Source organism: Pteropus medius, unplaced genomic scaffold (assembly GCF_902729225.1).
Source record: "Pteropus medius unplaced genomic scaffold, Ma_sr-lr_union100, whole genome shotgun sequence".
NCBI classification, from domain to species: domain Eukaryota; kingdom Metazoa; phylum Chordata; class Mammalia; order Chiroptera; family Pteropodidae; genus Pteropus; species Pteropus medius.
The window spans coordinates 11386998-11411074 of record NW_024351729.1 but is presented as its reverse complement, the minus strand read 5'-3'; the positions used below and the strand labels follow the sequence as shown (position 1 = coordinate 11411074).

The following is a 24077-nucleotide window of genomic DNA, read 5'->3' as shown; positions in this document are numbered from 1 at the left end:
ATTTTTTTCTTATACCGAAGGTAATTATTTACTGATCTTAATGACTATCAGAAAATACTGAGAGAAAAAAATATTTTCAGTATTTTTTCACTAGCTTTTAACATTTATAAATACTGGACAGTCTTCCCAAGTATGTTGCACTTTTTCTAGTTTAACATTGTATTTTACTTTAAAAATCTAAAAATCATTGCTTTAGTTTTAACTTTTACTACTAATGGTTATCCATTCCGTGAGGTTTGTTTTTTTTTTTTGCAAACCTTGTTTTCTAATTCTTATTTATATTATCAACATTGCCATTAAAACATTTATTTATATAAACAGAATCTTACTTTACAGTAGCTTAATCAAATTGGAAGAGAAGGTTGCAATTTTAATTTCTCAGACCTCTTCTTTTAAATGGTTTGAATCAGTCCAGCTAGATTTTTATTGGGCTGGTATTTTACATCAATTTAAAGTCTTTCGGCCATTGTCATCATTAACTAAGGGTAACAGAATAAGGAATCTATTGAATAGCTTTCTATCTCTTTTCAAGTGTTTATTTCACTATCTTATTTAAATAGTATTAAATTCAAGAATGTCAGACTTGGTTATAGACAGTTTCTGAAGACTATACATAGTAATTATAGTAACCTTATAAACTTGTGAAAGAAGATGATAAAGCTAAAATTAAAATCTCTGTGAAGAACAGCTCAAAGAGAAGACCCAAGAGTCAGCAGTGAAACCCTTTCCCTTGCTTGAGTTTCTCTCTTTAAAGTAGATGTAAGAATGGTGTAGAAGAAGCAGCTTAAAGATCAGGGAAAATTAGAATTCTAAGCAGATAATAGACATGTACTTATAACCATAGCAAAGTTCTTGCCTTATCCTCTGGCCTTCCTTCTCTGTTTACTCTTTCTCTACCTGAAAGTCACACTCATAGCTTCAACTAGCATCTCTGTTCTAGATCAGATCTCTTTGCCTGAGAGCAACGCATTTCCATATTGCTCAGGCTTTTCATAGATTAACAGCATTTACCAGCACCCCCAATACTGCAGGTGTTTAGCTTCCTTACTCACATTCTCCCTGAGACCTCACAATTTATATCCATTTTCTTTTGGTATTTGTATTTCTGTTCAGAATGCTGCCATTCTCCCAGGTGCCTAGGTTTGAGCCTTCTACCATTCTTGGTGCCTTTCTTTTTCACTTAACTATCTCTAAGCTCTAAAGAAGCATGTCATAATCTGCAGGATTTATTGAGTTCCCCTACCCATTTCATTCCTATTGCCACCACCCTAAAACAGGTTCTTATCTCTTACCAGAGCCACTACACTTGTCTCTTTATTCTCGCCTGTCCCTCCTCGAGTGCATTTTGTATACTGCTCACAGATTAAGTATAACATTTTACCATTTCCATTGTTTATTTATTCAACAGATATTTGTTCAATTGTGTACTGTGCTAGGTGTTGGGATATAACATTGTATAAAATGGACATATTCCCCCGCCTTCAGGGACTCACAGTTTACTTATGAAGATAGGTTGAGAAAACATTAACAAGCAAGCATGTAGACAAATTCTAAATCATGTTAAGTGCTATGAAGGAAACAAAACAATACTGGGGAGAGAATTAGGGCTACATTTTCTTTCAGTGGTAAGATCAGACAAGGCCTTTCTAAGAGGTGACATTCTAAAGCTTGAAGGATGAAAAGAAACCATATTTTTTTCCAATTAAAGTTGACATTTAGTATTATTTTATATTAGTTACAATTGTACAGCATAGTGATTAGACATTTATATAATTTACGAAGTGATTACCCCCAGTTATTCGGTACCCACCTGGCACTATACATATTTATTACAGTATTATTGACTGTATGCTCTATGCTGTGACTATTTTGTAACTAAAATCTGTACTTCTAGATCCCTTCACCTGTAAAGAACCCACTTTAAGAGTGAAGGGAAATGTTCCATATATATGGGCCCAGGGAGAAAAGAGCTTGGTATGTTTGAGAAGCTGAAGAAAGACTATGTTACTAGAGCCACAATAGCTGAATGAAAACATGAATATCTTGATTTGGGTTTGGAGGCATAGGCAGGAACCAAATCATTCAAGGCATGCTAAGGAGTTTGTATTTTTTTCTAAATGCGGTGGGAAACTATTGAAGAGAATAACTCATCCATTCGACAAATATTCACAGAATACCTACTATGTGCCAGACAGTTATTTACAGCCCAATATGGCAGTGAACAAAACAAAGTTTGTTCCACAAGGAAAGTTGTGCTTTTCTAGTTTTGGATAAATGCAGTCAGTAACTAATCTGTGCCCAAGAGACAGTGACACCAGCTGTAGTGTCAGAGCCATCTCTGCTTAGATCATTTCTTCTTCCATCACCCAAGTGGTGGCATTACTGGTGTATATAGCCAATAGCTGACTCTAGCTACCTCCTAGATACTGCCCTGCTTACATACAACAAGAAATTTGAGCAGAAATTTGACCTTCTGATCTAATAATGCATATTTGTCAGTCCTTACTCCTTTACCCTGCTTTATTTTTTTTTTCCCCTCATAGGACTTACCACTAATTGACTTATCACATATCTATTTTTTATTGTTTTGTCTTTCTTATTAATGTAAGCTCAATGAGAGCAGAAACTCTGTGTACCTTGCACTCAAGCCCAAGCCTGCAGTTTCAGTGAACAGCTGCCAAATAAAAGAATGGTCCTTTAGTGGCCATCAAGTTTTCAAGAACTGCTGTAATGTTGACCACCATTTTCTTTGCTTCAGAGAAGTTATAAAAATGTTGTTATATTACTGAAAGTCTTATTTTTGACAAGAAGTTTTTATTTGCTGCTATCCTAAGAATTTGTGTTAATAACCCTTAGGACAAAAGGGACTGTGACATTGTAGTGGAAAGAGCAAGTAGTTAATTACTTGGTAACTACTTGTATAATCATAGACTAGTTTTTCTGGGCCTTAATCAGGACAATGGATGGAATAATAATATTGGCCTTGCATTATTGAGAATTAAATAAGACAGTATGTGTAACTTGCCAATTAGTGTGTAACAAGTTTTAAGGTGTTTGGTTAATGTTCTCTTCTCAGTGAGAGTATCAATTTTATGATTTCTTCAAGGGAAGTAAACATGATGTTACTATTTGGCTCTGAGCAGTTTTATAGAATAGACCATTTCATGGGTATTAAATTGTTTATCACTCCAAGTCTTCTTTGAATTCCTTTAATTTACATAACTTTTTTATTGTCGTAATCTGTGAAATAAGCTAGATTCCAAAGAAATTGCTAACTACTCTTTAGCCCCTCAGTTTCAATCAGATTTGTTCTGAACCCACAAAGCCGTAATAATATCTTAGTTGAAGGAATTCCCTAGCCATCTCTTAGCAACTGTAACTCTTTCTCTAAGTATACTGAGTTTTACACTGAAGAGAATGTCCTAACACTTTGTAACGACAGCATTGGCTTTCATTGAATCATAAGATCTTCACCGAGTTTTTGTCCTTTATGTAAATTTGAGGAGGCTTGGCATTTGATAGTTATTGATAGCCGTACAGGAGTATTTCTGTAGAAAATAGGTTGTCTCTTGCTCTTTTAAAAGAAGGGGTAAGAGAGAAAGTTAAGTTGTTAGGCATGAGATATCTTTTACGTATATTTAGGATGATTGTGGGACAAACAGCGTGAAGAAAGGGCTAGTCAAAAGATAAGGGACAGAAGACTTAAGTTCAGAGTTTGTCATCTTTAACAAAAAGAAAAAAAACGAGGTGAATAAAGCTTTGTTCTTTATATTAAACTTGGTGTACAGACATTAAACATAGATTTTCATTGCCTTTTAAAATAAACTATCAGATGCCTCCTAAGTATGTAATCTAAATATATCAGCAAAGATTTATTGATCTTTCCTGTAATGCACAATATTCTTTCCTTTTAGCACTGAATAGTAGTTCATTCTCTATATGCAGTACAATTTTATCCATTCACCTGCTGAAGGATATCTTGGTGGCTTACAAGTTTTGGCATATTATAAATAAAGTTGCCGTAAACATCTACGTGCAGGTTTTTGGGAGGAGGTAGGTTTTCAGCTCATTTGGGTAGATAAGGAGCATGATTGCTGGGATCATATCATAAGAGAATGTTTAGTTTTATAAGAAACTACCAAACTGTTCCAAAGTGCCTGTACCATTTTGCATTACTACCAGCAATGAATGAGCGTTCCTATTGCTGCACATCTTCAGCATAAGGTGTTTTCTGTGTTTTGGATTCTATCCATTCTAATACATGTGTAGTGATAATCTCATTGTTTTAATTTGCGGTTCTCTAATGACATATGATATTGAGCATTTTTCCATAGTCTTATTTGATATTTGTGTATCTTCGATGAGTTGTCTGTTCAGCTTTTTTGCCCATTTTTAAATTGGGTTTGTTCATTTTCTTGTTGAGTTTTAAGAGTTCTTTGTATATTTTGGATAATAGTCTTTTATCAGATATGTCTGATAAATATTTTACAATATTTTTTTTCTAGTCTATGGCTTGTCTTCTCATTCTTTTGAATATATATATTTTTTAGCCTAATAATGTTTCATGGCTTTCAGGACATCTTCTAGTTTAACTTGTGCAGATTAATTATAATATAAAAGAATTTGGCTTTTTAGAAGTTCATGTTTATATTTCAAACATACAAAGTATTGGTTCTACATATCAGTTTTTCCTCATTAGACTTTGAGATTTAAATTAATAGTAGCTTAGTTTTCTCATTTTAAACCTACCTTAAAAAGAAAAAAATCTTATGTTAAAATATATAGTCGATATATTTTATAATTCTGTTAATTTGCATAAAAGGAGATCGGATGATTTTATCTTTTAATCAAATGAATATATCTATAATAGTCTAAGAATCAAGTCTTATCTTACCCTTCTCCATTGTTAAAATAAAGTTCTTTGTTCTCTGTCTAATTGGGTTTACAGATCTTATTTCCAGACCTTGGTTATTATGTTAATTCACTGGCTCCTTTCATTCAAAAGGATCAGATTTCTGACAAACAAGCCCACTATCTTCCCTAACTACTGTTTTCTTCTGTGTTCCACAGAGTAGTGAATACTAAGCTTGAAATGAGGGGGGAGATAGCCTAGACTATGAAATAGAGAAGCAGTTCAGAAACAAGAAAGCCAACAGAATTTAGGAGAACAGTGAATAAATCTATTTAATAAATTGAATTTTTGCTTTTGTTTTTTTGCCCTGAAAGCTTTAGGTTTTTAATGAAAAAGAATACATGGATTGTGGTTTTTAATCACAACCCAGAGCAGATAAAGTTTGGCTGATATAATTAGTTTTTTTTCTCTTTTTTTATTTAAGTCTTATATTAAAGGAATATGTAAGATGACAGTTTATATTTTTCTTAGATATTTTCCAGAGAATTCAGAAGTTTAGAATTAGGAAGTAATCCTTTTTAAGCAGAGGTTTACTTAAATGAGTTTTTTTCAACTGGAATTTAATGCTACAGTGTACTATGACCTATTGCTGGAAAGTACAAGTAAGTACCGGTATTATAAAACTGTATGTTATTTTAGGAAAAAATAGACAAATAGTTTAAGTATAGTTTTAGTTCTTGATAATTTTATTACGACTCGTTTAAATTTTATAAAGTAGAATTTACTAGAAATTAAAATTTGGAAAATTATATTTGACATTAAAAAAAATTTATCAATGCGTTAATAGAAACACATTTGAGTTTACTGATGAGACACTGATTATATTGTATGATTTTCCAAAGTAGAGTAAAACCTAGAATATAATGTAGCCTTCTCTATTCATATTGGTATATTAATGAAGACGAACCTACATTTTTTATTAAAGATTTATTATACGGTTGCAAAGAAATTGATACTGGGTTTGTTTTGTTTTTGATTTTGCTATTTTTATGATGGTACATGTTCAGCGTAACAGAACACAACATTAATATGCAGAAGATTGCCCCTGCTTTGGAGGGAGTATAAATTCAGAGTCAGGGACTGTGCAGGTGTAACAAGCTGGCAGGCCTACAGATAGCCCAGTATACACTAATGTTTCCCCTACCCCAGAACCTGAAATTCATCTGCTTCAGATTGACAGAATCAATCTCATTAATTTACTATATCACAGATTTCTTTTTCTCTAGAATATGGAATCTAGTCTTATTATAAGAGATCTTCAAGTCCACATCTTAAAAAATGTTCCTTTATATTATGTTGGCTCTCACTTTATGAACAGGGTTATTTTTTAAATGTTCTCTATATATGTATGTGAGTTTATATTCTTACTGACATTCAGTGCTAGCAACATTTTATCCTTAAGGATAAGAAGACATAAAAAATTCTCATTATTGTAGCATTAGTTTATCTGAAGCGCTTTGTGTTCACAGGAAGAACAAGCAGCAAAATTGAAAGCTGAGAAGATCAGAGTTGCCCTAGAGAAAATTAAAGAGGCACAAGTGAAAAAGGTGATATTTGGGCTTTTTCCTTCTCTGGGATTTTTATCAGTTTTACAGATTTATAAAGAATTGCCTTTTTTATATAATGTATCTCTAAGATATGGAGAGGTAGAGAGGTATTTTATCCTAATTTTCACATTTATTTTTTGTGGATAAAATGCATTATAAAAGAAGTAACTGGTTTTAAATTATTCTAAAAGAGCGAAACAAATAGTATTATTATAATCTTACCTGTTATAATTTTAAGAAGGCTTTAAAATTTGTTTAGGTAGATTATTTGATACATAATTTTAAAGTATTTTTCCTGCATACTAAAGTTATTTTTTGTTTTATGTTTAGCTGAGAACATTAATTAATATTGGAAGAAATTTCTAGAATGCTTATTTTTTTTTGGTTTGTATTTAATTTCCTTTTTACCTATTACAGCTGGTGATTAGAGTCCACATGTCTGATGATAGTTCTAAAACAATGATGGTGGATGAGAGGCAAACAGTGAGACAAGTGCTGGATAACCTGATGGACAAATCCCACTGTGGTTATAGTTTAGACTGGTCGCTGGTGGAAACCATCTCTGAGTTACAAATGGGTTAGTAATATCATTGCTTTAATTACTTTTTAATTTCTATGTAATTCCAACAGTTTTCATGTTGTTAAAAGTTCGAGACATCTTTTTGTTTTTGTAATATAATCTTGGCTTTTTACATTATTTTTTTTTCAAGTATTTTGAGATTTCTTTGAATATGAGATCATTTCCAGTTCACTTCAAATTTTCTCATATCTAGAAGAAAGTTGTTTTTTTTTTAAGGCAACAATACTTTTTTTCCCTTCAAATAGATCAATACATTTACTAAAGACAATTATGTTTATTCACATTTGTATTGAAGTCTTTATACCAGCATTTGACTTTTAGGGGAAACAAAGCACATCTTTCTTATTTTTAGTTAGGTATACTAAGTCTTAGTTTCCTACAATTGTAGTTTGGTATGGTGTTTTCTAATTTTAAAAATTTCTCATTTTTTGTACCATCATTGACTCTTTTAAATAAAGTTTTCATTTTGTAATATTAGTTGTGTGATTATAGAAATCTTGTAATAATTACTTTATTGGGCTTTATTGAATCAATAATCAATTTCAACTTGTTATTTTATTTAAAAATAAGTATTGCTCTTACTATTTATATCTTTAAATATTTCACAGCAGTTTCTAGAGAAATAAAAATTTAATTATTTAACCGTTTCTCTCAGAACATCTGTACAAACTCCCAAAATTAAACCATAAATTTTTGGACCTTCATTAACATGTATAAAACTGTATTCTAATAATACTCATCTATAAATGTTCTTTGAGAATTCATAGATGTAGTAGTATCACGATACACAGAAAATGTTTGAATACTAGTTTTGAAATACTTCCATGGCCACAAGTTAAAGACCCATAAATGTAATATTTTTGTTACTTTTTGTATAACTGACTATGGCGTCTTAAGTAACTATTATTTAATCATATATAGCACAGTACTTCAAATATAGTGTGTGGCCAGCCATTCAGTATGTGTTGAATGAATAAAAGAAAAGAAAACAAAGAACTTCTAAGAGCCCAGAATAAGATGGTGGAAACAAATTATGATAAAAGTAAATTATTCAATTAAACAACAAAGATTATTAGAAAGGACAAGTAAACAAAATGCAGCTGTTTGTTATTTACAAAAGACCTATTACCTAAAGACAGGAAAAGGTTGAAAGTATTAACTTTGTTAATGGCAGACAAAAAAGACTTCAAGCAAAATGTGATACTAGAGATAAAAAGATTATACACATCTTCACCAGGAAGATATTATCATTCTAAATTTTATCTAATAGCATTGAAGTGTATAAAGCAAAAGTTGACAGAACTACCTGGAGAAATTTACAAGTCAGCCTTCATAGTAGAACATTTTCAGTGGCCAGTATAATCAAGCAGAAAAAAAGGATATAGATTTGAAAAATAATTTGTTTGATCTAGGAAATATATTTAGAACATTAATAATAGGAAAATGTACATTCTTTTCAAGCAGAAATGAAATATTTCCAAAAATTAATTTGAGCATGAAGTTATAAGCAACTCTCAAGAAATTTCAAAAAACCAATATCTAGAATATGTTCTCTGAACATAGGTTCATTATATAGGACATGTTCTTTGATTCCTAATTTATAAATTAGAAAATATGTCTATATTTAAAATTAAAACCCATGAGTCAAAGGAGAAATCATCTTGGACATTTTAAAAATTACAAGAACTATTTGAATAGTAGGAAATATCATGATTTATGAAATACAACTAAAATTTTTTTTTTTAAAGGATGGGGTGGGAAAAGGATGAAGACGACCTAGAAATCAGACCTACATTCTAGTCCTGTTCTTCCATGGAGCAGCTATGTGGCCTTGATGATCTCACTTAACACCATTAGGGCATGTTTCCTTATTTGAAAATAGAAGGAAGACCAGATAACCTCTAAGGGCCCAGGCCATAGTGTCAGTAAAATTCTATGGTTCTGCTGTGAATTATTTTGTCAAGTTTTATGTCTTTGATGCAATTCTGATAAATGCTAACAATACTGATATTTTGGGACAGAGAGAATCTTTGAAGACCATGAAAACTTGGTTGAAAATCTCCTTAATTGGACAAGAGATAGTCAAAACAAGCTTATATTTATGGAGCGTATAGAAAAATATGCACTTTTCAAAAACCCACAGGTGAGACTCAATAATTTATAGAGGTCAGGGTTTTCAAATGCTATATTATTCTATTACTGCTAAGTTAATAGAGTTAAAAGACTGGCAACAACCTCGTTGGAACATTGTGGCTGTAAAACCCCATGGATGGGAGCATTCACTACTGCTGAGGTGGAAGGTCCGCAGGGGCCCAGGTGTCAGGCCTCAAAGGGGTTAGCAGCCCACAGAGCCAGATGGGGTGAGCCCTTGTAGAAACACAGGTAACTCCAGGGAATTACCAGGTTTCTGCTCTCTCTTAATCCAGAGCTGTGTTGAAACCAGCTATCTATTCAATGAGTTTCTCATCCATCAAAGTACTTACATATTTAAGTCTCTCTACTTTAACCATTTATCCAGTAAACAGTTTATTTTGATTTTTCAAAAATTATTAAATCCCAGTAACCTTGATTATAAATGGTCCCACATTCTAATATGTTACTTTGATTTATTTGGCATCTTTGCTTATTCCAAAATAAGGTTTGAGTTAATACTTCCTATTACCTAAATATTTTATAAAAATCAGTAGGTGAGAGAAAACCACCCCACTATAAAAAGTAGTACTGAAGAAAAATAGTAGCAGTCTTAAAGGTATTTGAATAGTTATCCTTCAGGCAGCTTAATCATGACACATCTTTACTGGATATTTTTAATAAAGAATACACATTTGGGAACATCAGCAGATCTTTTTATGGGTGATTGTGAAAAAATTTTTCATACGGCTAATAATTATAATTCAGATTTTAGTTGAGTCAAGCAAATAAAATTATGATAAACACACAGAATTTGAGACTTCTTTAAAAGCCAGAACGTAGATTAAATTTTCTACATCTAGATCAGTTAAGCTCAGCATATTTTAAGGAAATTTGCCTCATTTGTTGTACTTAATAATTTGTAAAGCTTTTAGGTCCTGTAAGTGTAGCTTTCGTTAGATATACCAAGACATGTTTGCCAGCTCTTGCATGTCATATCACCTCTGGATTTGGGGAGGGTAGTTTATGGAATAATTCAAGATAAATGGATAAAGAGACCAGTGTTAGGCATTTTATTAATGCCCATGCACAGGTTGCTTTTCAAAGTGTATCCTCTCGCTCTGCACAGAAATTGACACAAAGTTGCTATGTCTCTAGAAGAAATAATATATGTACCTGTGCCAAGGAATTATAGAATGCATTTATTCTTTAACCTTCATTTATTCATTTTCCAGAATTATCTTCTGGGGAAAAAGGAAACAGCTGAGATGGCAGATAGAAACAAAGAAGTGCTGTTAGAGGTATGACTCTTTACTCCCCCATGCTTCTTTTTTTCTTGCACATTATAATAAAAGATTAAGTACCTTTTTTGAATTATGTCAAATGCTGTGTATTTATAATTGCATTTGTAATTAAAGGAGCCTATATTCTTCCATAGCCTAATGGAGAGAATTCAGCTATGTGAATGTAAGGCCACTGAAGAACCTTTTAAAAACTATTATTTTGCCAAGAAATTTACTGGTGTACTAAAAGGAATTGAGCTTTTAGGGGCTGACGAGTAAGAGAAAAGCCTGGTCAATAAAGGATGTGATTGTATTTCATCTGCATACCCAGAGAGATATTTGACTATATTAGCTGTTTACAAAATATTTCAAGCCTTAGCCTTAAATAACTCCATTTTAAAAATCATAATGATAATTTTTAAAAATAGGTGTATCTCTTTATTTTGAAGAGTAAAAAAACAAATTCAAATATAATTGAATTTTTGACTCTGGCTTTTTTGATTTTAGAGAACATCAAAGAAAACCTGAATAAACTCTTAACAACAAGGCAATTAGGAAAATGAAGATCAGCACTCAGCTTTTCATAGTGATACTTGTTATAATTAAGAAAAATCCTCTTTAGAATTCCTAGTTTTATTGTACTTTGAGAAGAGAGAAATTAATTTAGGCTCAAAATTTTAATGTTTAGTTGGGATTTCTATTTTACCAAATACATGATTGCTTTTTATTTTTAAATTAAATTTTTATCTAAGTATAGACAATTCAAAATTTTGAGTTTAAAGTTTTGGTTCCTTTCCACCTAGTATTAAATATTTCAAAAATAAATGCCCTCTTTGTTTTAGAGTCATATGAATTGATCCAGTTTTTATATTGTGAAAGTTTAATCATTACTTAGCATGTTGCTTTAAAAAAATATTAGCTTGACAGCTAATCTAAATGTGTTATTTGGAGAAAAAGGCCAATGCTTATGTTAGCTCTGACACTTTTATTAAATTTAATATAACTATACTGTTTACAAATACATTTAAGTACTGTTATACGCAGCTCAGGTGATATTTCAACTTCATTTCTTCAAAGCAGTGTTAGATAAAAGTTCATAGGGATTGCCATAGTAGTTCCAAAATAAATTCATATTATATTTAGAATAGAAAGTTCTAATTGAGGTGTAAAATAAGCAGCGTGGTTTTAATACACAGCCATTTTGCTGTATTAGTGTCATGCAGTGTCACAAAGGCAAACACAACTTTGTTCTTAGAATTCAAAGATCATATGTCTTTCCAAATCATCTTATTTTAGGAATGTTTTTGTGGAAGTTCTGTAACTGTACCAGAAATTGAAGGAGTCCTTTGGTTGAAAGATGATGGCAAGAAGTCCTGGAAAAAGCGTTATTTTCTCTTGCGAGCATCTGGTATCTACTATGTCCCTAAAGGAAAAGCAAAGGTGTGTTCCTTCTGCTGGCCTGTGAGCTTCCTTGTTATGCTAATTATTTTAATTCGTAGTGAGTATTCTAATTTGTAGTGAGTATTTAATTTGTAGTGAGAATTCAGGCTCTGATGTGTTTTAACTTGTGTAGGACACACAGAATATTGCTTTGTTTATCGATCTATTTTAAAGAAGAGAAAGCTTGAAAATATTCACTCCCTGGTCATCAGTTGGGCCCATCTCGATTCTCTTGCCAAGTTTGAAACCATACTTTTATTTACTATTTTGGGAACTTCTGCCAGAGTGGTTTTTGCTTGTCGTTGTTTGGGGAAGAATAGCTTTCTGGGATTTAGATGTTTCACTTGGGTAATATGCTTCTGCTGAGGGTCCCCTTGGTAACTGCTACTTCTGTACTACTGAGGGCCAGCACTGTTTTAGGTTCCTTACAGTGTCACCTCTTCCAGTCTTTACCTCCATTCTGAGAGGTATATATTGATTGATACTGCTATTTAACCGGTAAGGAAACTCCAACTTGAGAATCACAGTACTTGAAGATATGTGTTTACAGACACCGAACTACATATTTTCTTGTCCTTTCTAGAGAGATCTATTATACTGTATTATATATTTAAAGTCTCTTTAAAACGCCAGCCTTTTCCAAGAAGGTTAGTGCTCACTGTGAATGACAAGATAGTAAGTTAAATGGACTGCCTTTTTTGTTGCGTCATGGATTAAAGAAGAAACATTTCTAGAAAATCTCACTGTCTTTTACAAAATAGCGCTATCTTCTACTTGGTAAAGTTTTGATTATGACCTAGAAACTTACCAGGTATGATATTTGTTCTTTTACACATTATTATTAATTCAGTCTTTGGGTTTTTTTTATCTTAGGTCTCTCGCGATCTGGTGTGCTTTCTTCAGCTGGATCATGTCAATGTATATTATGGACAAGACTATCGAAACAAATACAAAGCACCTACAGACTATTGTTTGGTGCTAAAGGTAAATGTGTCTCTCTTTTTAGGAATTTCAATTGATGTTAGACATAGAACGAGTTATTGGACATTTTAGAATAGTTTGGATCTCCATTGAATATACAGTTTTTGCTTTTTTTCTATAGGTTTTTAAAGGAATGGTGAGGATAGTAAGGAAAAGAAGTATGTGCTATACCACAGCTGATCCTGAGCTAAGGAGCCCTTACTAGATTGATGCTTCTAAGAAATGGATACTGGATTATAAACTTCAAGTCATAACATATAAAATATATTAGATTATAAATTTGAGATTTTCACTTAATAGCAGGCTTATTTTAAGAAAACTTAGATCAGAGCCTCATGTGGGAACTTAGGTATTTTGTGTTTTAGGTTTTTTCCTGTACTTACTCTGCAGAACCATTAGAGGGCAGTGTGCCCAAGGGCAAAGTGGACCAGCTCTCATCTGTTCCAGAAATAACTTTTGTCTCCTCCCCCCACCCCCCGAAATGTAGTCCTTATAATCTATGCATGTATTATGACCTGTCTGAGCTATTTTTAGTGAAAATTTTTCCTCCTTTATTCAACTTTTGAGCTTTTCTCCCACCAATTATATGTGTACTTTGATAACTTACATTTTTAGTGAATTTTTAGTGATCTATTGGACTGTTGGAGCATTGATAAAGATGACATTTAAAAATTCAGAGTAATTATGGAGATGGTAAAGTTTTTCTCATTGGCTCCATCTTAGTAACCCCTTGATAACTAATACAAAGTAGCTTGATCCATCAGTTTTCAAAATGAGGTCCATGGTCCCCTTGGAGTCCCTGAGACCCTGTCAAGGGGTTCATGATATCATTCTTCTTCTAATAATGCAAGATGTTATTTGCTTTTTACACTCTCACTCTCTCATAAATGTATTATGGTGTTTTCAAAGAGGTTACATGACGTGATATCTTTGCCTTCTTGGATAGTAGAACGTGTATTTTTGTATATTCTTATATTTTATTTTTGTTTTAATTTTTTATAAGGTAAATATCAATAGACATAATTCATTAAATAAATGCTTTTTGGGGGATCTTATAACATGAAGAGGTAATTTCAATGGCTCGGGTTGTCAGTGGGAACCCCAATTTTTTCCATTTTTCTTTGTTCCATCTTCTGCATATCAGGTATTCTCAGGTTGACTTACCTCACTGTCACAGATGGCTGCTGCAGTTCTAGGCATCACATGGTGACCCAGAAAATCCATCAGAAGAGGCACTATTCCTCCCTGTATTTGTCTTTTTTAAAAAAAGGAAATATTTTCCAGCAGCTACTAACAACTTTCCCCTTGAGGGTCATTGGCCCGGAGTACATGCACACCCTTAAACTCATCACTGGCAAAGAACTCTTTTGGCTTAAGTTAGTCAGAATTCACACTTTGAGGTGAAGAGTAGACATCTAAACAAAATTGGGCTGTGTCAGAAAAGAGGTAGGGAGAAGATAGCTGTGGGCAAGGCAGTCAACAATGTCTGTTACAGCCAAAATTAATTATGACCACTGACATTTTTATTTTTTAACAGGGGAAAAGATATACAAAGTTATTTTTAAAGTGTACATGAGAACATCACAGGGGGAAAAGGTACCCAAAAAAGTGGTGGGATTTGGAAGCTTATAACCACTTTTTTTAAATTGAAGTAATATTGGTTAATAACATTATATAAGTTTCAGGTGTATAACATTATAATTCAATATCTGTATACTTTATAGTATTCTTACCACCAAAAGTCTAGGTGCCATCCATCATCATATATTTGACCAGTCTGTTGTCTGTATGAGTTTGTTTTTGTTTTATTTGTTCCTTTGTTGTTTTTTTATAGTCCACGTATAAGTGAAATCAGATGGTTTTTATTCTTTTCTGACATTTCATTTAACATAATACCCTCAAGATGTATCTGTGTTGTGCAAATAGCAATATTTCATCTTTTTATGTCTGAGTAATATTCCTGTATGTGTGTCTGTGTACCACAGTCTTCATCCATTCATCTGTTGATAGGCACTTAGGTGGTTTATATATCTTGGCTATTGTAAATTAATGCTGCAGTGAACATAAGAGTACATATATCTTTTCAAATTAGTATTTGCATGTTCTTTGAATAGATAGGAGAGGGATTGCTGGATCGTATGGTACTTCTAAAGTTTTTGAGGAATCTCCATACTGTTTTCCATAGTGGCTGTACCAGTTTATGGTCCCACCAACAGTGCATAAAAGTTTCCTTTTCTCTACATCTTCACCAACACTTGTTATTTCTTACACTATTATTTTAATCCCTTTTGCAGCTATCAAAATTTTTAGGTTAAGCATATTTTTGTCCTAAGGTTTTTGTAGGGCTTTTTTTTTTTTTTAAAGTTTAGAAAGATCGAAAGTGTTAGAGTGGGTGGAGTGTTACATAGTTCTGTTTTTTAACTTCTTGCATGTTAGCTGAGGGAATGAATTTTCAAGCTTATATGTGTTTCCAAAGTAATAAATGGGTAGAATGCATTTAGTAGTTTTCCTTTGGCACTTGGACTGTGATTTAAGAGCATCCCTTTTAGTTACAGAGTTTTAGGAATTATCTGTCTCAATCTAATTTTCGACATAAACAAAAATAAACTGATAGCATAATAGTAATCCAGAATTATTGTATTCTTAAATGTTTTTATTTAATTTTCAAAACTTTACCTTTTTTTAGAGAATGCCGTCTTTCCAAATCATTTTAAAAATGAAATAACTTTTCTTTCTGAATAGCTAGCTATTCATTTGTTTTGGGGGCAGTGTTATTCTATATTCTCTTGAGAGTCTTTAAGAATTTAAATGTTAAGCTTCTGGTTTTTAGCAAAGAATGTCTCCTTCATGCTTTGCTCTTAGCTCATGTATGATTTTAAAAGTGGTGGAATAATATTGTGGGTAAAGAGGAAAGAGGCAGCAAATTTGGAAAATTTCACCACCTATGACATATAATTAAGATCATGGTCCCTGAACGAGATTGCATGGTTTCAACTCTTGGAGAGTAACTTTGAGTGCAGTCTTAACTTTTCTGTGCCTTAATTTCTTCTCAGATCATGGAGATAATAATGCGTTACTCCTAGGCTTTTGTGAGAATGGAATGAGCTAATATGTGTGAAATATTTAGCATAATGTCTGATACTAAGTGATCAATAAATGTCACTTCTAGTAAAATAACAATATATTAGCGGAACAGGCAACTTCCTAAGGTATTGGAGCAGATCCTGGATGATCATAATGAAGGCTATAGATGGACTGTCTTTATTATGTGGGAGGTTGCAAAGAAGAATTTTTGAGGTTCTAAAATGAATTTTAAACTAGCAAGTATTCTGTAAATACTCAAGGAATCATTTCATAGTACATTTCAGGGTGTTATTTGGATTCCTAGGTTAGAGAGATGTGGAGAGAAAGATAGAGGATCATTTCTCTTTCATTTTCTCTGCTGTCACATTGATATAAACATTCCCCTCATGTAGAGAACACAAGCACACACACACTTTCAGACAGGACCTGTGCTACATTTGAACACCCATGGATAATGCCCCACTGCTCTCGGGAAATGGATGGAATCAGTCAAGAATGATTTGTATTCATAGACACAGACAATAATACGGTGGTTTTGGATCTGGGATCTGTAAAGCAATATATAGAAAGAATAAGTCTCTCATTGTAGACTACAAAGGTTGATGTTTACAGTGCAGATACATAACTTATTGGTGGCTAGCTATTCTTGCTGCATTGAGAACTTACTCAATTGATTATTTGATTGATCTCATGTGTTTCTACAACAAATGTGATTAGAAGAATTTTAAAGCCTCTTAAAATTGCATGTAAATTTAAATACTTAAGTAAAATATAGCCTTTTTTTTTTTTAGTTTTCAGAATAACTAAAAAGAGAAATAGGAATTAATAATCATTATATCCAGAACCAAGTGTGATTTAGGGTTTTTGTTGCCAGAGAACTAGTGGTTATGGCCCAGTGGAGTTAGAATACCTTAAGTCTGTGCCAGCATTTGTATTTTGTAGTCAAGGTCAAATTGGTCACCTCCTATGCGATCCTCAACTGAAAACTACATTGGGTTGTGAAAACTAAATCTGATGAAGCAGTTGGAGAGTTGCTCATGCCCTGGAAGGCATGTGCTGCAGGTAGAAGGGCCTGCAGAGCAGTGCTCTGTCCACAACAGGGACACCACTGCAGCAGGCGCGAGCACCCACTCTCCTCCCAGGTGTTGTGCCCTGTGCTTCGTCTACTCGCCCAGTGTTCTGAGAAGCGCTGGAAGCTTTCCCAAAGACGCTCTCATTTGGAGTCTTCTGAGCTCACAAGTTCATTGGGTTCAAAGTTAAATCAATCAGATGTTATCTTTCCGTTTTATGGTCTTATAGATTAAGAATTCTGATTTTGTTACCCTTCATGGACTTTTTTCTTTGAAATGTAGACAGGGTATTTGGCAATTCCCACGAAAAGGAGGTATTTTTAACTTGGATATCTTGACCTAAAATTTAACAAAAGTTTCTCTTTTATTTTGTCAAAGAACTTACAGGCCATTTTATTTGACTTAATGGCCATATAACAGGTACAGATTATTTGGCCATTACTCTGATGGCCTATAACTAACTTGCCAGGACATGTTTAAGTGTCAGTAGAGTTTTTCTTTCTTTAGTTCTCCTGGGGACTTAGTTGGACTTTGTCTTTAATCTTGCAGCACCCACAGATTCAGAAGAAATCTCAGTACATCAAATACCTTTGTTGTGATGATGTGAGGACCCTGCACCAGTGGATTAATGGTATCCGGATCGCAAAGGTAGGTTTCCTTTTGGTTTGATGACAGAATAATGAAGTGTTTAATGATTGTCGTGACAGTTATTCTGGTGGTTTCATGTTCATGATTTTGTCAGTGTCTAGTTTTCTCAAGCCTAATGTTTTAAATGTCTTTTTTTCTTTGGTGATGGGCATAACTTTTAACAGTTGCTATCTATGGAATAATACTGCTGGTAAAAGCTTATGTAGCATCAAAGTGATTTATTTTGGCTTTGGAGCACACATTACATGATTCTTACCTGGCACAGTTTGCCTAAGCAAAAGAAATTTTTTGAAAGTCAGATTGCTTTGGAGTTGGGGAAGGAATGAATGAGTGGAACACAGGATTTTTTAGGGCAGTGAAAATATTTATACTCTGTGTGATGCTATAATGATAGATAATTTGTCATTAAACATTTGTTCAAACCCATAGAGTGTACAACACCAAGACAGAACCTAAGGTAAACTATGGACTTTGAATATGATATGTTAATGTAGGTTCATAGATTCTAACAGATGTACCACTCTGGTGGAGAATGTTGATAATAGGGGAGGCTGTGTATGTTTAGGGGCTGGGAGTATATGGGAAATCTCTGTTCCTTCCTCTCAATTTTACTGTGAACATGAAACTGCTCTAAAAAAAAACACCCAAGTCTTTAAAAAAATCTAAAGAACATCTTGAAGATGATTATACGTAATACTTGAAGGAATATAGCTATTAAGTGAAAAAATTTATTATAGCTATAAAATCAAAGTTGCTTTAGGAATAACTGAAAAACACCTTTATAATGATAATGAACACAATCAGAATCAAGTGTTAACCTTCTTGTGCCTTTGTAAAAATGAGGAAAAATAAGAGTAAGTTATAATTTACTGGTATTAAAGAATTTTTGAAGTATTATAGATAATTTTTAATACAAACTACAAATCAGTAAACAGAAATGTATCCCCCTTACCTACCTCATCCATCTGTATCATGCCCTCCAAAGTTCAGATGTCATCATTTACTGCCTTCTATTTAGTATGGGAAGCAGCTCTACATGAACTATCAAGAAGCCTTGAAGAGGACAGAGTCGGCTTATGATTGGACTTCCTTATCCAGCTCCAGCATTAAATCCGGATCCAGTTCTTCCAGTATCCCAGGTATTTTGAAATGCCTAAAGCACTGTTTACTACCTATATGATGGTGTGTCTCATTAGACCAGATAGTAGATCTGGTTATGTCAGCATGATTCTTAAAAACCAGAGCTATGACTAATTTCTAAATTATAGTAAATAGGTATATGTGCTTCTTTTTTACTGTTAGAGGGGACAGTATCTTGGGCAATCTACTAATATCCACCTCTCATAGAGTGATTGGATGGGACTTGCTTTAACATTTGAGTCTCCACCAGATGCCAGGCTTTGGGCTAGGTGCCTCCCCATGGTTATCTTACCTGACTTGGAGTCCAGTGAAACAGTCTTCGCAGTTCCCTCACCCTGGATGTCAATCAAATTACACTGTATTCTCAGCCATTCCCAGCTCCCTTGAAGACTTGTTTCCATGCCTTTCCAGAAGCCAGGCTACAGTGCAGCTGCTGCCTTGCGGTGCCAGTACGTTAATCCCTATGAAACACTTCCCACTTGAGGGTAAAATTCTAAGTACTGTTCAGTGCCGAGGAAAAAGATGTAATCATCATGTACAGGTCTGAATTCATAAGTGAGAACTCTCTGGGATGGTCTGGAGCAGGGGTGTGTTAAAAGATTGATTCTCAATGTAATGAAGATACGATTGAAAAAAAATTCCTTCCTCTGTTGATGGTTCGTTAATTCTCTTATTTGCTGGCAGTTCTTCTAAGACAGACTGTCAGGACACCAGTAAAGTTATGTGAACCTTTTATTGTAGTTATCAGTTTTTCATGGTGAACTCTTTTAAAAAGAATCAAGATTTCCTATTAGCCCTGAGATAAGGGAAGTTTTATAGTGGAAAACATGGGCCTTGCTTACGTGAAATGAGTTGAGTAAAAGTAACTTGTTGCTGATCTACGTAGCACTTGGTCTCGTGTAACTAGTTCTGGATATACATATTCATATTGTCAGAATACTACTGACTTATGTAATCTTGTTTTTTGAAAATGTTTTAAACAGAATCTCAGTCAAATCACTCTAATCAGTCTGATAGTGGTGTGTCTGACACCCAGCCAGCAGGACACGCTCGTTCCCAAAGCATCGTGAGCTCCATCTTCTCCGAAGCCTGGAAACGTGGCACTCAGTTGGAAGAGCCCAGCAAGGTAACACACTTGTGTTAATTAACATAAGAAAACCTGTGGTGTTCTGTGGGTTTAGCTTGTTGCTCTTTTATTCCTTTATTAGGAAGCTTTCTTGGCTCTATTTCAGTATTTTCTTTGACTTCTCAAAAATGTATTTGTGAATGGGCTCTTATGACCTAAGATTAAAAACAAAAAACAAAAAACAAACCAGACAGTTTAACTCCTTTTTAGTGGCTCAGATTTTGAAGAAATAACAGTTTGCTCCTTTCCACCTTTAATCAGTTTGGATGGAGCAACAGCCTTTAGTACCAGTACTCTAATTTTGTTCCAGAGAAGCTGTTAATGGTTGATTATTTCCTCGTGCGTTATTAATTTAATTTATTCAGACTCATTCCTTTATCTTTTCTTTTATGCTTTTTGGCATTACTCTGCACATTGATGAATTTTCTCAAATTATAGTATATGTGGAAAGCAAATTCAAGTTAATCCTCTTAAAATTTTGGATCCCTGAGCCTTGCATAGTAGTAGCTCGTTCAGTGATGCTGAAAGATTAGTGTAATTATTGCAAGACTATTTAGAAAAATAGACTCTTTGGTCCAGTTGAAAGACGCCATATCAAATTGCCTCTGAAGTTCTGTGGGCGAGGGTGTGCATTCACCCCTCAGCAGGCTGGAAGGAGCACAGGCTGGCACTGAGGAACCACCAGCACACCTGGCCTGACCATTTTGTTCTTACCCAATAATCATTTTGATTTTTTTGTTCTCTTGGTCTGAATCACTTATGCAAGTATATTCACCAGTGAGAATTAAATGGATACTTTCCCTGAATTTTATTCCTTTATTTTCATATGTAGTTGATTAACTGGCCCTTGGGAGGGTGGAAGAGGTGTTAGTAACCCAATGTCAGAGTCTCGTAGAAATAAATATCTGAGAATCGGTTCTAATGACCTAAATTCTCAAAACACTGACAGTTTGTTTAACTCCATTATCAGAAGCTGAAACTTTAAGGAATAATTCTCTCTCCCTTCTTCTACTTAGTCAGTTTGGATGGAGCAGCCCTGTCTGGTGCCAAAAACTCTATGCATGTAGTAGAGAAGCAGGATTACACAATTCAGACATCTAAAGAAAAGTCTTTACCATACTAAATTTTAATGGTGTTATCCATTACATTTTAAATGAAAGGCCAAGAAAAATAAAAGTCCAAATGCTGTGTGATTAAGCAGGGTAGTCTTCATTGCACCGAGTTTCAGAGAGTGTGAACCCTGCCATGCAGCAGTGATGATGTGTTTGAGTCTTGATCCCTATGTGTTTCTTCTGTTACCTCAGTCTCAGGTGCCAAATGAGGCCAGCACAGCTAAGGTCTACACCCCTGCAGCAGCCAAGACAGGGTCAAGTTAAGGTCAGGGCCTGTTCTTTGGAAACACATTAACCTGGGTGACTCTTGTAACCAAATCTTGCAGACTAATGCTTTTATTTTGATGTGCAATTTTTAAAGAAACATATGAGTGTCCTGATGAGCATCAGAATTCAGCTCTGTAAGGCCTTCTAGTCCACTAACCTCAGCATTCTCCATGCTAACTAGATGTCATTCATAATTGAGAAACAAATGGTTTATCTTGGATCCTCATAGGATGTTCAAAGAACCTAAAAGACGAACAGAAAGTTATCAGACCAAGGGTCCTTCCTTTGCTCTTTTCAGAAGTACTTGAACCACGTTCAGGCATGAGTAGCTCCATGAAATAAATAACCAGATGTGGAAATTTGGGCAATGTCAAGAGGTGCCCAGTTGGCTTGTCAGCAGGCTGTGGGCAAACTCTGGCTCCCATTTCTTGATACGTTTCCTTTACTCTAGCCTTCCAAAGTTTCTTCTCATTTTCTTCTGGCTTTTTCTGTATATTATTATGATCTTTTGCTATAATGTTTATGAAGCATTTCTTTATATATTTTCCAGTAAAACAAATGTAAAGAATGCTCCCTCTTTACCTGCATTGCTGGACTTCTGTGCATGTTGGATGCAAGTGTCTCACACAAACATGAGTGTGGGTGTGTGTGTGTGTCAAGCTCATTCATTCTTGTGTGACTGTGCACGCCTGATTCTCATAATCTCACATATCAGCTTACTAGCGTCCTCATTCCTCAGGAGGCCCTCCACCTGCACTCCTAAGCCCAGCCGTGGCATCTGCTTCATGTGGGTGCAGTCAGGGACTGAAAGGTGACCTCGAGCCATCCCATCTCCCCTTGCAGAATCTGGGTGGAGTCCAGTACTCAGAGCCTCCACCCCGCCTCCCACTACGGAGGGCTCCCATTCAAAAACTTTTGCAACAGAGAATTGTGCCTCGATTGTTATAGGCAGTCTAGCTATTTGAGAATTGTTGGGTAAACAAATTTTGTCTGTGCCCTCGCTGCCCAGAATCAGGTTGTCACCTTCCTGACATTGCCCATCTTCATGATCACCAACTACTGCGCCTTTCATGCATGTCTCCAAGTCCTTGCTTTTTAGTTTTACCTAGTCAAAGTTCACCTCTAACTTTTGCTGTTGTGTTTTCTCCGCTCTCCCCTTTTCATACTCCTTTAGGTCAGGATGGAGTCTATGAATCGACCCTACACTTCACTTATGCCACTTTTAGCCCCACAACCTAAACTAGTCAACCCCTACACTGCCTCCCAACTGGGCCAGCCTTTCCTGCAATTTACTTCTCTACCTCTAATTCCTCTCTTCCTTCCTTCTCCCCTCCCCACTCTCTCCCCCCCACCTCCCCCTCTCTCCTCTGCTCCAGCTGCCATCTGTGCACCTTTCTGGGGTTCAGCAGCCACTGCTTGTCAAGTACAGCATTAATAATCAGGTTGCAGAATAAGCCAGCATTCGGGACTTGTTTAAGCCTCCCTCCACCATCTTCTCAGTGAGGCTCTCTGTCTCAACCTCACAGTCAGTAAAGCCTCAGATCTCTGTGCTCCCCACGGAGTTGTTCCCCACCCCCTCCTCACTTCTCTATGGCACTCCCCTGGGACCACTCCTGGTTCACAGTGGTTTCAGTTAAAACTGCCTTGCGCTCAGTCCTTCTGTCAGTGTTCAGTTCCCCCACCTCTCCTCTGTCGCTGAAGACACCATGTTCAGCATGTTATTCAAGCAGCTCCTCCACCTCACCGCTTCTCTCTGTCCCTGTGCAGTGCAGACCCCTCCCCCTCCCCTAAGCCCCCCCATTTAGTGACAATGCCACCAACCAGCACCAAGACTGTGCCACCTGTTGTGACACAAGCTGTGCCACCTACACCCACTCCTCCAGTTCCCCCAGCAAAAAAGCAGCCAGCTTTTCCCGTTTCTCACGTTCCACCCTCTCCTGCTGCTCCTGCGGGTCCAGTGCCCCCACCCACCTTCCCCAAACATCAGAGCTTCTGTGTAAGACCGCCTCCCTCTCCGCTGTCCCCTGTGCCCTCCACAGTGAAGCAGATAGCCAGCCAGTTCCCCCCGCCTCCCACCCCTCCCCCCATGGAGTCGAGTCTCCTTAAAGCCAGTCTCAGCCAGTGTGGCCCCACAGTCCTCCTGCTGTGCAGCAGTAAAACCCAAGTGGCAGCCCAGTTCAATCCCTGTCCCTTTTCTCCAGATTTCCTCCTTCCTCCTGAGAGCAGCCTGGTGTTCCTTCCTTCCTTCCTTCCTCCCTTCTTCCACCACCGCCAATTACTGACTGCCACCAGCCGCCGCTGCCGCCAGCTCCCAGCCCTCACCCAGCTCCTCCCCAGCCTCCCACGCTTTCACCACCAGTTACACCCACAGCTTCTCCTGCCCCTGACAGAAGTGGATCTCCAGGCAGAAAGACCAGTAAGACGTCCAGCCCTGGGGGGAAGAAGCCTCCCCCAACCCCACAGCGGAACTCCAGCATTAAGTCCAGCACTTGTGCAGAGCACCCTGAGCCTAAGAGACCCTCGGTGGACAGTCTAGTCAGCAGGTTTGCTTCGCCAGCAGAACTTTCAGGGTCTCCCAGCAAGGAGACCCCACCACCGCCTGCAGCACCCCCCAAACCTGGAAAACTAAATCTTTCTGGAGTTAACCTTCCTGGAATTCTCCTGCAGGGTGGTGTGGCAGCAAAAGCACCTGTCATAAGTGGCCGTGGCAAGGACTCTGTAGCAGAATTCCCTTCTCCTCCCTCAGACTCTGACTTT

At 35.7% G+C, this 24077-nt stretch overlaps 2 protein-coding genes across 7 annotated transcripts in view; one reads left to right on the top strand and one right to left on the bottom strand.

Annotated features, from left to right (window-relative positions):
• RAPH1 (Ras association (RalGDS/AF-6) and pleckstrin homology domains 1) overlaps window positions 1-24077 on the top strand; it is a 117486-nt gene that overhangs the window by 44458 nt on the left and 48951 nt on the right. For 2 of the 4 annotated variants that reach the window (XM_039844491.1, XM_039844492.1), the window contains exons 5-13: window positions 6382-6459; window positions 6877-7036; window positions 9061-9182; window positions 10405-10470; window positions 11749-11892; window positions 12766-12876; window positions 17577-17675; window positions 18694-18814; window positions 19799-19941. In XM_039844491.1, coding sequence (XP_039700425.1) covers window positions 6382-6459; window positions 6877-7036; window positions 9061-9182; window positions 10405-10470; window positions 11749-11892; window positions 12766-12876; window positions 17577-17675; window positions 18694-18814; window positions 19799-19941 — 1044 coding nt within the window. Of the gene's footprint in view, window positions 1-6381; window positions 6460-6876; window positions 7037-9060; window positions 9183-10404; window positions 10471-11748; window positions 11893-12765; window positions 12877-17576; window positions 17676-18693; window positions 18815-19798; window positions 19942-21245; window positions 21318-23710; window positions 23882-24077 lie in introns of those variants that run through there. The other 2 variants (XM_039844493.1, XM_039844494.1) reach the window with 2 other exon arrangements.
• ABI2 (abl interactor 2) overlaps window positions 19535-24077 on the bottom strand; it is a 95715-nt gene continuing 91172 nt past the window's right edge. Inside the window, exons 11-12 of one of the 3 annotated variants that reach the window (XR_005649006.1) lie at window positions 21478-21563; window positions 19535-20096 (exon numbers count right to left, since the gene is read on the bottom strand). Coding sequence is in view for 2 of the 3 variants with exons in the window: in XM_039844502.1 (XP_039700436.1) it covers window positions 20044-20096 (53 nt within the window). In the remaining variant the exon portion in view is untranslated. Of the gene's footprint in view, window positions 20097-20347; window positions 21564-24077 lie in introns of those variants that run through there. The other 2 variants (XM_039844502.1, XM_039844503.1) reach the window with 2 other exon arrangements.